Source organism: Mercenaria mercenaria, chromosome 9, assembly GCF_021730395.1.
Source record: "Mercenaria mercenaria strain notata chromosome 9, MADL_Memer_1, whole genome shotgun sequence".
NCBI lineage: Eukaryota > Metazoa > Mollusca > Bivalvia > Venerida > Veneridae > Mercenaria > Mercenaria mercenaria.
In genome coordinates, this window is record NC_069369.1 from 5,980,168 (window position 1) to 5,992,211 (window position 12,044).

Here is a 12,044-nt window from a genome sequence, read left to right on the forward strand (position 1 = left end):
AGAAGAAAGTTTTACTTTTTAAAGACATTTCGCACAACCTTTGATTTGCTGAGAAATATATGTTCAATATTACTGCTGCGTTGGAAGGTGCTGCTTAAGTGAAACATGTCGTAGTATTTTTACAGGCAACGATATACTAATTACATAAAAATCACCTGTCCCGAGCTGCGATGACTGTAAACATGAATTTAAACTAGAAACATGTCTTGATTCATAAAAAATAATCCTAGCCTAGGCACTGGTAATTTATGAGATACCCCCGCTTGAGTGTCTCCCAACTAGATAAGAGGCAAGCACTGGATCTTCCCAGGAAAGACAGCCTCGAGCGTACTAGCTATGGGTGAATACCAACTGGGCACGTTAAAGAACCAGACTGTCTATTTGCAAAGAACTAGGCTAAGTTAGCCGGACATCTCTCTCTCTCTCTCTCTCTCTCTCTCTCTCTCTCTCTCTCGCGCTGTCTCTCACTTAAATTTTTTATTCAGGCATTTATATATAAGTGAATCAATAAATTTCTAATTTATTTTTTTGATTGCTCCATCTGATATACAGAATCTCCTGATTGGTTGAACACCTATTGATATATAATCTGTTCCTTTCATAACATGTTATATCCTGTGATTGGATTATCTTACAATGATAACTTGTATAGTTGACATTCTTTCACTTTTTATTTTGTTAACCAATATTTCATATGTGGCTTTAAACTGTTTAATGCCGAAATAAAAACGTATCGTATCGTATCGTATTGTAATGTATTGTCATATCTTTCATATCGTATCATATCATATCATATCATGACAGTTTCCAGCGAATTTCATGGTATTTTTGACAATTCTGTCACAAACCCAACTTGTCCTCCAATTGAGTGTCAAAGGTTACTAGAACATTAGTACAATAAATAAACAATTGCTTACTACGGAGTGCATTTCGCACTTTATCCCTACCGTAGAAATACGGTACGGTACGGAGAAGAAAAACGGCATATAGTATTGTTTCTGTTCGGAAGTGTTCGAATATTATCTAAAAAATTTTGACACGAAATAGAGATTCAACTTTTTTCAAATTTATGGATATTCATTCATTTCATTAAAATCTGACTGTCACAATGTAAAGCGAAAATTTTAAGGATATCAACTTTCTTACTCAGATCTTTGAAAATCTGTAAGTTTGCTGTAGGCATAGTGTGCGTGCAACAGAAATGAGTGATGGGTGGGGTAAACACGATAAAAGTGTTTCATCCGTTGATATTGAATGCGTAAATTTTGAATGTTAGATTGTGTTTTCCATTGACCTTTCGGTCTTAACACAACTCTAAGATGTCTGTATTTGCTGTAATGCTGTTTGCATGACACTCATGCCAATAATTTTCTTTGTCTCAATATTTGAATTCACCGTCATGTCACTTATTTCTGTTGTTCGCACGATGCAGTTGATGAGTTACTTAAATAACTTGACTAATAAAAGTGGTATAAAATATCATCATTTGTTGCGGTGTTGTTTTGATGAACTAATTAATGGCTATTGATTTAAATTTTAATATTTTAAATAATTAACATGATTCTAATAGTCATTAAAGTTTAATTACGATATACTTTGGGCATTAAATAGAAATTATGGCAAAACACCCGTCATGCGAAAAAGAACACTAATTACACAACCGTCATATGAATAAGAATAAAATATTCGACTGTAATGCCAATAGACACTTCCAACAATAATAGTTATTACTACATCCAGTTATATTATCCCCAATTCCAAAGCACAGATGTTGGTAAACATAACAAACACATGGTATTTTGTCAACAAAGAAGAAAAAAATATGTTAAAAAACAAGTATTTTGCCTTTACTCAGTAGTTATTTACTGTCTGTTATAAGAAAATATGTACCCGTTTGCCCCCAAAAAGCAATAACAGTGTTGTTTTTTTTTCACTTTTAGGGGAAGGGTGTCAGTGCCCTTTGGAGGGGCAAAACAACCACGTAAATCTAAGAAAAGTGGAATTTTTGTTGGTGTTGAAATAAACAAGTTTCAAGTTTATTGATAAATTCAGGGCCCATAAGGGCATGCGACATGTAACATGATATATAACACAATGTAGCATAGTAATAACAAATGGCAAGACAACTATTATATAACCAAATAAGTTTTTTTAATGTGGAGGATAAGACATTCATTTTTGACAAGAAAATATTGAGCATTCTGTCCCAAACCAAACTGACCTACCAAAATTTACACCAGATATTAGCAGGGTTTCCACTAGACCTGAAAACCCAAGAGTCCCAGGACCCTTGGGTCCAAATTTTGAAGGGTCCTTTTCCAAATTACGGGAGTCCTGTCCCAACATGTCGATATTATGGGACTAAATTTTCTTACACAGTAATATGCAGCTGGTAATACAATAATATTAACCAAACATGTTTGTTTTATTAATATTTATTTCATAATAAAAAAACATATTGCAAGAATGGTGGGTGGGGTTTGATGGCTTTACATGTTATATTATCAAAAATGTTTCAAAATATCAGCTGCTTTAACAACAATTGTCATATTTTTCTTAAATCTGATTAATCATAAATGCAGACTATTCAATGACTAATCATTAAGACTGCACTAGAAAATCTCATTAGGAAAGACAGATATGTCAGAAAATCATGATCGCAAAAACAGTTGACAAATAATTATTATATGGAAAACGTAAGTTAAGACTTAAATTCTTGATAATATACCTGTTTTTTATTTATTTTCTTTCATCATAGCTATTCAAAACTTACAATTTCTGCTTATTTAAAGCATTTCCTCTCTAAACTAAAACTCGGTAACAATAAAAAAATACAGCCGATCCGCTCATAAAATCATATCAAGTACACAAAATAACAGCTGCAAAATAATGATTATAATTATCAATTTTTTATTCACTTATCTAATTATGCAAATTTACTGCCTAATCAAATAAAATTGTTGCAAATTTCTCCCCTCTTCAGAGGTGTAAAAAAATTTTTCACACCACTCGCCCTGCAGGACTAGTAGCCAGTAATATCTATTCGCCCTTAGTGAACAGCCACTCGCCCAATAATTGACACTTTTAATACTGTCACTTTTATGAAAGGAGTATTATGTACAATAGTATTATTTCCCGGAAAAATATTTATTTTGAAAAGTGTCTAAAAAATTGGACACAATAATCATCGTATATCCACGGCACCCGTGTTGAAAGAGAGGGAAAAAAGTTAAAGATTATCGGTAATTATTCAGTTGATAAACTAAGTAATTGACATTGTTTTCATGATCAATTTACACCCCCTCTAACATCTAAAAGATTTGACATCTGAAGTGGAGATCAAAGTGGTATTTTTGCTTGAGATTGTCATGGCATTATGTCATGTTTTCGCGCCATGTGACACATCACTGTCTGATCATACCGCATCGGTTCTTAAAATTGCTGAAAAATAGAAATCAATAAAAAGTTTTTTCTTTAATTTGTTATCAAAAGTGAATGTGCTATATCCCGTATAAAAGGTATATGTCTCAAACGGTAGTTACTATAGTGGATATCCAACCTCTGTGACCTATTTGCCCTCAAGGAATTTACATTATTGTTTGACAAAAGAAACAACTTTTAAATTGTTGGTAAAAAAAAACATGTACAAAGATTCATTTAAAACTTATTAAAAACCGCAATGACATCACATTGCTTTATTTTAAAATCGCATTTCTATTTACATTCACAAGGTCATGTAACCTATTCTGCCGCACTAACAGAAATCTGTTTGCCAAAAATCGTTTTACTCCATGTATTGTAACTGCTGCCGCTTTTTCATTATTTAAAATTTTTTTAATCTGTTTTTTGTTCTTTCTGGTCAAAAGTCTGAATTTTATGCCCAGAGTATTCATCATTTATTTACTTTTAGAAAGAAATAAGTAACTAAGATCGCGCTGTTTGAATTTTTAGCTCGACTATTCGAAGAATAGTCTAGCTATTCTACTCACCCTGGCATCGGCGTCGGCGTCACACCTTGGTTAAGTTTTTGCATGCAAGTACATACAGTCATCAATGAAAGGCATATAGCTTTGAAACTTATTTCTTCTTTTTCTAGGTCAATTACCAACCTCTCTGGGGCAAGTCCCATAACTCTGACATGTATTTTGAGCAAATTATGCCCCCTTTTGGACTTAGAAAATTTTGGTTAAAGTTTTACATGCAAGTTACTATCTCCAAAACAATGCAGATATGATTTGAAACTTCACATGTGTCTTCGGGGTTATAAAACTATTGATAGCAGCAAGTCCCATAACTCTGACTTCATTTGCCAAATTATGCCCCTTTTGGACTTAGGAAAATTCTGGTTAAAGTTTTGCGTGCAATCATACAACTATTTCTAAAAGCATATAGATTTGAAACTTATTTTTTCTTTTTCTACATCAATTACCAACCTCACTGGTCAAGTCCCAAACTCTGACATGTTTTTTGAGCAAATTATGCCCTCTTTTAGACTTAGAAAATTTTGGTTAAAGTTTTACACAAGTTATATCTCCAAAACTAATACAGATTTGATTTGAAACTTCACATGTGTCTTCGGGGTTATAAAACTATTGATAGGATCAAGTCCCATAACTCTGACCTTCATTTGGCCAATTATGCCCCCTTTTGGACTTAGAAAATTCTGGTTAAAGTTTTGCGTGCAGTACATACAGCTATTACTAAAATGCATAAGATTTGAAACTTATTTTTTCTTTTTCTAGATCAATTACTAACCTCACTGGATCAAGTCCCATAACTCTGGCATGTATTTGGCAAAATGCCCCCTTTTGGACTTTGAAAATTCTGGTTAAAGTTTTACATGCAAGTTTCTATCTCCAAAACTAATGCAGATATTGAATTGAAACTTCTCATGTGCCTTCGGGGTTATAAAACTAGTTGATAGCAGCAAGTCCCATAACTGATATGCATTTTGGTCAAATTATTCCCACTTTTGAACTTAAAACTCTTTTGATATTTAACTTTTTTGGGTAATATTTTCCTGCTTCTGGGTCAATATTTCGAATAGTCGAGCTTGGCTGTCTTACGGACAGCTCTTGTTACAAATGATTATATGAAATTTCGACCGTTTTTATAGAATTTTGCCTACATTTCTGTCGATATCTTATTAAAATCATTATAGAATTCAAATAGTATTATTTCTCATGCGGTGTTGAAAACTTGAAGTGAAAATGTTAAAAAATGAATGCACTACGCACGGTTTTTGTGTACGTGTCGATGTAAATTAGATATTTAATACGATAAGTCGCACGTGCTTGTGGAATGGAATATTACCGGCATGACGTTTTGATATCTTTACGATTGGCGGGTAAATTCCAGTCAATCCAGGTAGCGACTGAACCATCTCAAAGTTTGTTGACATTTTGGAGTTGTAATTTCTGAATTTGTAAAGTAAAGACGTAAAAAAAACCATTCGCCCGATCGGTCGAGTATACAGCGAGGTCCACTCGTCCTACTCAGACTTTAACTCGCCAATGCGAGCGGTTGAGTGGAATTTTACACCCCTGCTCTTTTCAATAATGGATGTTGTTTATTACACAGGTTATCGATTTTTCACATCTTTTGATCCACAAATACGTGTTGACACAGCTTACAAGCTATTATTAGACAAGTCCCGCGCCTTGTGATCGCCTGTCAACGGTAGTTTAACTCCGCCTTCCATACCTTACTGCTTACGTCATGGATATCATTATTAACTGTATGCGTGCTTTCAGTGACCGCGAGTGATTATTTGGAATTCACAAGTTATTTGTGGATACAGTTTTATTTAAGCAAATGAGTGATAACTTTAAATTAAAAGAAAGGATTATCAAATGAAAATGCCCCCGGGTCCCGAGTGACGCACAGGCAAGTATCATGCCGGATCCTTTGAGCATCTTTTGAAAATCTCCCGGACCCGGGGTCACGGGTCAAATGGAACACCCTAAAGCCAAACACTGTGGAAAACTCAACACTGCCCGGCCAAACAAATAGAATGCGAGTCATTTACAGACTAACATGATATTTTTACAAAATATCGACAATTTCAACAGTGTGTCTTTACATGCTGTTCACAATAATACTTTAGCCAGGGATGTTACTCATATAATACTGGTGATGATGTAAACTGTTTAACAAAATGCGAGATACGACGGTGGACTGTTTTCTTATAAAAATTAACAAAATATAGTGAATTATGATTCAATTCATTGGCAATTTTTTTCTGGCCTTTATTTTTAGCTCACCTGTCACATAGTGACAAGGTGAGCTTTTGTGATCACCCTTCGTCCGTCGTCTGTGCGTGCGTCCGTCTGTCAACAATTTCTTGTCTGTACGATAGTGGTTTCATTTATAATTTTATTTTAACCAAACTTGCCCAAAACTTGTATCACCATAAGATCTTGGTTCCTTTCTTGAACTGGCCAGATCCCATTATGGGTTCCAGAGTTATGGCCCCTGAAAGGGCCAAAATTAGCTATTTTGAACTTGTCTGCACAATAGCAGCTTCATTTATGATTTGATTTTTACCAAACTTGCACACAACTTGTATCTCCACAAGATCTTGTTTCCTTTCTTGAACTGGCCAGATTCCATTATGGGTTCCAGAGTTATGGCCCCTGATAGGGCCAGAATTAGCTATTTTGACCTTGTCTGCACATTAGCAGCTTCAGTTATGATTTGATTTTAATCAAACTTGCACAAAACTTGTGTCACCATAAGATCTCGATTCCTTTCTTGAACCAGCCAGATCCCATAATGGGTTCCAGAGTTATGGCCCCTAAAAGGGCCAAAATTAGCTATTTTGACCTTGTCTGCACAATAGCAGACATTGATACTATCAAATCTGTACTGTAACAATATATTTAAAAGCATTTTAGTGATTGAAGTTTTGGATATTCTGAGACTTTCCTATACCCTTAACCACTTTTTCAATGAAGCTCTTTCTCGAGTGTTTCTGACAGAAATAGTACATGTATATATATTGCTATACACACGCTGGTTATTAGAAAAGGTGTTTGGAATTATATTTCAGACTGTAATAAAATGAGCCAGGAAGCGGGCCAGGGAGATAAGAAGGGTCACTCGGTGCTGTTGAGGAAAGGTTCGTCCAACAAGATGGCTCTTAAGGAGAAAATTGTACAGATCTATGAAGCATTTTTCCAGGTATCTAGAATTAGGCTTCATTTGTAACCATGGATTTCAGCATGTAATATCTGTTTATGCAGTAATTTCTTCTTTTCAGAATGAAGAACTCTCAGTTTAAGGGAACAAAAATTTGGATACAAGGAACGTGTATTATAGGAGATGGAATGTCTTACTGGTATTTTTGATAAAGGATAGAAAAACGAATACAAAAGTTTTTGTTACTAATGTAAAATCTGTAACAAACATCATGCTAGATGCTTGTATATTTTGTTGAAATCTATTACCTCAAAAAATGAAATTTACAAATTATAAGTGACTTTGATAAAACAGAAGTTTGAACTTGAAGTAAATATACTTGAACATTAAATTAAGTTGAAAAATAAAGTCAGCCAAAATGTTGACTGCTTACAGCAGAAGCTTGATGTATTGAGAAACAGTAATTTTATTTTTTTTTTGTGTACTGATACGTCTGTTTTATAACTGTGCTAGGGTGAAGATCCATCAGCTGGAAATCCAAATTTTTGGGATGAACTTTTCTTACTGAAGGTATGCTGTTTTCTTAGTCAGTTTTAAATAAGATGAAAGAAGTAATGTAAGAATATGTTCAATATTTTCTAATTGGTATTGCTATATTTTATCCATGTCTATTAATTTCATTCATACACAATTCTGCCCTGGCTTCTCAGCTCAGTAGGAAGAATGGCAGTCCAACTGTTTTTAGTTTTACCAACGTTTTCTAGCTTAGTTGCAAGTAAGTGTTTGATAGTTGTGGAGATAACTATGTTTTTAAGTTAACACTTCATGAAATAGGATTTAGGAATAATTGTGTACATTAGAATGGAATGGACCTTTAAAGAACTTTTTCTTGTTTTTATTGCAGTTTGTAGGTATTTTATTTGCTGTTTCAGGTCAACACTACTTTTATAGAGACGGAATGTGAAAAATTGTCAGGGGAAGGACTCCTTTCTTTGAAGGTAAAAGGCAAAATAACTAGAAACTGGAAAACAGGGAAAGAGTTGTTGCAGATGATCCTAAAGGTGTTAGTTGCTATGGTTATGCCCTTGCAGCCTTATTGGACACCGGTACAGGTTTCAGTGTTATAGATGTGAGTTTAGAGGCCAGTCTCAAAACTTAAGCTTCTGATTGGTTGATTCTGAGCCCTCTGTTGTAACTGGCTACCAGCAAGGCTTCATTCCCGTGACTTTGTGTCCTGCCAGATAACTAAAGAAGGCCTTGGCCTACAGTTGTCAAACTGTAACAGGATGATTACCTGTGATTAAATCATTACGGCCTGGTAGGATTTGTGTTGTGAAAAAGAAGGTCATTAACATTTTTGGAGAGTGTGTGTACTTTTCATATCACTTTCTTCACTTATTTTTGGTCAACTTTAACCTGGCATTCCCTTTTGTATTTTCAGGAGAACTTCAACCTGATGTTTTATAAAGCTGTAGAAACATTGAAACAGGACAATTCCATCAGAACTGCTAATGCAGTACATGTAAGTACTTTGTTTTAAACAGAGAGTGTAGTAGATGCCATCTCGATGAAGAATGCCCGGGGACATGTCATGAAATTGAGACATATGTATAGAATATGGTGATTTGCTTAGTGAAGCCACATTTTAATTTGAATTTGAGGCAGCTGAAATTACTTTCATGAAGATTGATATTCCCAGTTGACTTCAAATTCCCTTTTGCTTCCATTTTTACACGTGTAATAGTATTTTGTGTCATTCAGCAATTGTATTTTAGTTGAAATGCCAGTAACAAAATGGTCAGTACCAGTTATACAAGTAAATACTTTTCTAATTTTAGACATTATGTGCATTAGTACGAGGAATTTACAAGAAGACGTTGAAGGATTATGGCTTTGATGTAATCAACATACTCATTGGGTTTGACTCTGCAGAAACTGTGATACAGGTTTGTAATTATTGTATACAGTTATGTAAAAATCCGGTCGGTTTGTTTTTTAGCTGGTGCAATAGAACCCTGCATTAAGAGCACCCCACTTTTAGATCACCTTTTCCAAAACACGATTTTGTCCTCTGTTGATCAGTGGTAACTAATCCCTTATAACAGACCACACTTTTCTTCAAAAAATGGTGTTTTAATTAGTGAAGTTCTTATAAACAGTCTTTAAGGAAAATTGAGGGTATTAGTCACATGGCACAACAAATAATCTTTTTGAAGATTTAATAAAAGACAATATGTCTGAAATTATTCTTTTAATAAAACTAACATCTTTTGCTAACCTCACCAAGACAATTTTCAGTGTGTACAACCCAAGTGACTAGGTCCAAAGTCAAGCTCACATTTTAAAATCATGATCACATTAACTTTCCCTGTATCAAAACGACATCTGGAGGGGGAGGGGTTTAATTGCTTTTAGTGATAGCTCTAGTTTAACTCACAAATTGTTGGGAAAAAGCAGTATACCCATGTCAGCAGCTGTACAGAAAATTTACACTGAAAAATAGGCAAACATAATTTGAAGTACAAACATTTACACTGTATATACGGGCACGCTTTTTCTACAATTATTGTTGTCGTGCTCAATGTTTAAAGTGGTGTTTCATGTAATAGTGTGATTTTATCATGTAGGTATATTTTTTTTGTATTTCTGTATTTTTCAGTCACTGATAGAGAGTGTGAACAGATTTTTAAATGGAGATTACCCAGTTGCATTGAAACAGTTGATCCTGAAGTTTCTGCTTGTACTGGCATCAGTATGTATATCACATTCACTTCTACTTACACTACAACACTTTGGTCATGACATTCTTAGATGTAACTTCATAGCTACTCAAATGTTAAGTGCGTCAAAACTTAATATAACTATTCAGTAATAAAAAATTTATAGGAATGAAAAATTGCCATAGTAATGAGAGGTTTCTATAAATGCTTTGCATTTATCAGGCAGTTTGAAACAGCGTTGCATTTGTCTTGAAAGACGCAAGATTGTAGTAAAGATTTTTAGATGTAGAGGGAAACACTGCTCATTGAGCATAGATGGCTCAAGCTCAAAGGGTAATCTGAGCAGTTCTTGTAGTCTCCTGCCAATTTCATTATAATGTCTGTGTTTGGATTGTTGAAACCCTGGATAACTGGATCATTTTTCTCATCACATTGTGACATTGATCAATATTTTACTGTACAATATCACATATTTGACATCTTGGGAGTGTAATAAAGCCATTACATAAAAATGATAATACACTAGTGTTACACTAAGTGTAATAAAGCTTTGACGTCGACGTTGTTTATAGTATAGGAGACATTGGTCAAATTGACTTGTTTTTAATAGCTAAAGAAAGAAGAATTTTTTATATTTCGGCAGGAAAAACTAACATATGATAAAAAGATTATGACATTTTTGACTTTCCATATTGAATTTATTAAACTCGTTGAATAAAAATGATAAAGTGTTCGGCAGAGCCTCACATTTTATTTTTTTATTCAACTCATTTCATATATTCAATATGAAAAGACACTCAAGTAATACATGTATCCTCTATGTAAAGAAGGAAAAGGCATCATCGTCTTGACTTACAATAGCAAAACACCACAATAATTTGAGAGTTTCTTTACTTAAGTTGTACTTCCAGATTTATGTAAAAAAAGTTTAAAAGCATTAGGCAAGCAGTTTAATTTAGTAATGATAAAAGTTAAGGAAATTAACTGTACGCATTTGAGTTTTTTTTTCAAAGGGGAAAGATTATGCTGATGTAAAGGTTTGAAAGAAATTTTCTAAGGGGAAGTTGCCTGTAAATGGCCATTGTTATGGAAGGGGGACAATAGATGCACATTTGTAGCTTCAAGAAAAATGTAGAAATTTGTACTTGGTATTTAAATTAAGCTTAATTGTAAGTGTCTTTAAGTTACAGACAACATTTGCCAGAACACATTACTAGAGTTTATCCTAAGCAACAGTGCGTATGAGTCATTAATACAGATCTTGTTCTTGTATATGTTTATAGGTTACTGACAATATCAGCCAGAACACATTGTTAGAATACATTCTAATCAACAGTGTGTATGAGTCATTAATACAGATCTTGGCTAATCCAGTCTCTAGACAGACACTTGGTGTGGATGCTATACTAGTTTTAACCTTGCTTGTGCAGTATAGAAAGTATGAGGTAAGGTTATATAACTGTAATAAGAGACCTAATTTCATTAATTGTTTTAGGACGGAATAATGAATATCTTGAGATATATCTAGTTAATATATTGATATTTAAAATCAAGTCAAAACAGTGTTTGTTGTTTGTTTTTCTTTTTGTTTTTGTTTTTTTGGAATGGTGGTGGGCAGGGAGGCACTTTCTTGGGCAAAATCTGATCTTATTCCACTCTCCAAAGACTTTGAAATGCTGAAATTACCTTTTGTCCTATACTTGTAAATCTTGTACGAATTTTAATGAAGCTTGGCTTAAATGGCATATGCTACAACAAAAAAGCTATGCAAAGTTTCAGCAATGTAGATTTGTTATGAAGGAAGTTACGGCAATTTGAATTTGTAGAGATTGGAAGGCTAAGTCTGAATTTAAGACTTAAAACGTTGATGAATACAGGCCTAGCTTTTGTGACTTGTTACTTGAAGGGAAATGCAACAGTATTTTAATGTCTGGCCTATGGCTTTCATATAAAATCAGTTTATGGTTAGGCATTCTGTCCCCTTTAAGCAAAAATTATTAGTTTCAAAGTGAATAAATTTCTATGGTAACTAATAATTTACATTTGTTACTGTTACAGTCAGCGAATCCATACATTGTTAAACTTTCCATCCTGGACGATGAGTTGGCTCTTACGGTAAGTCTTCATACATTTATTTCCTCAGTTATATATTGATCATCAGTCATTTATGCTCTAAAATAAATT

General features: G+C 33.9%; 1 protein-coding gene across 1 annotated transcript in view; it reads left to right on the forward strand.

Annotated features, from left to right (window-relative positions):
* Nucleotides 1-994: 994 nt before the first annotated feature.
* LOC123546403 (armadillo-like helical domain-containing protein 3) overlaps nt 995-12,044 on the forward strand; it is a 44,693-nt gene continuing 33,643 nt past the window's right edge. Inside the window, exons 1-9 of the mRNA XM_045332649.2 lie at nt 995-1,164; nt 7,052-7,182; nt 7,654-7,710; nt 8,073-8,138; nt 8,582-8,662; nt 8,979-9,086; nt 9,800-9,892; nt 11,144-11,305; nt 11,919-11,975. Coding sequence (XP_045188584.2) covers nt 7,063-7,182; nt 7,654-7,710; nt 8,073-8,138; nt 8,582-8,662; nt 8,979-9,086; nt 9,800-9,892; nt 11,144-11,305; nt 11,919-11,975 — 744 coding nt within the window. The 5' untranslated portion in view covers nt 995-1,164; nt 7,052-7,062. The remainder of the gene's footprint in view (nt 1,165-7,051; nt 7,183-7,653; nt 7,711-8,072; nt 8,139-8,581; nt 8,663-8,978; nt 9,087-9,799; nt 9,893-11,143; nt 11,306-11,918; nt 11,976-12,044) is intronic.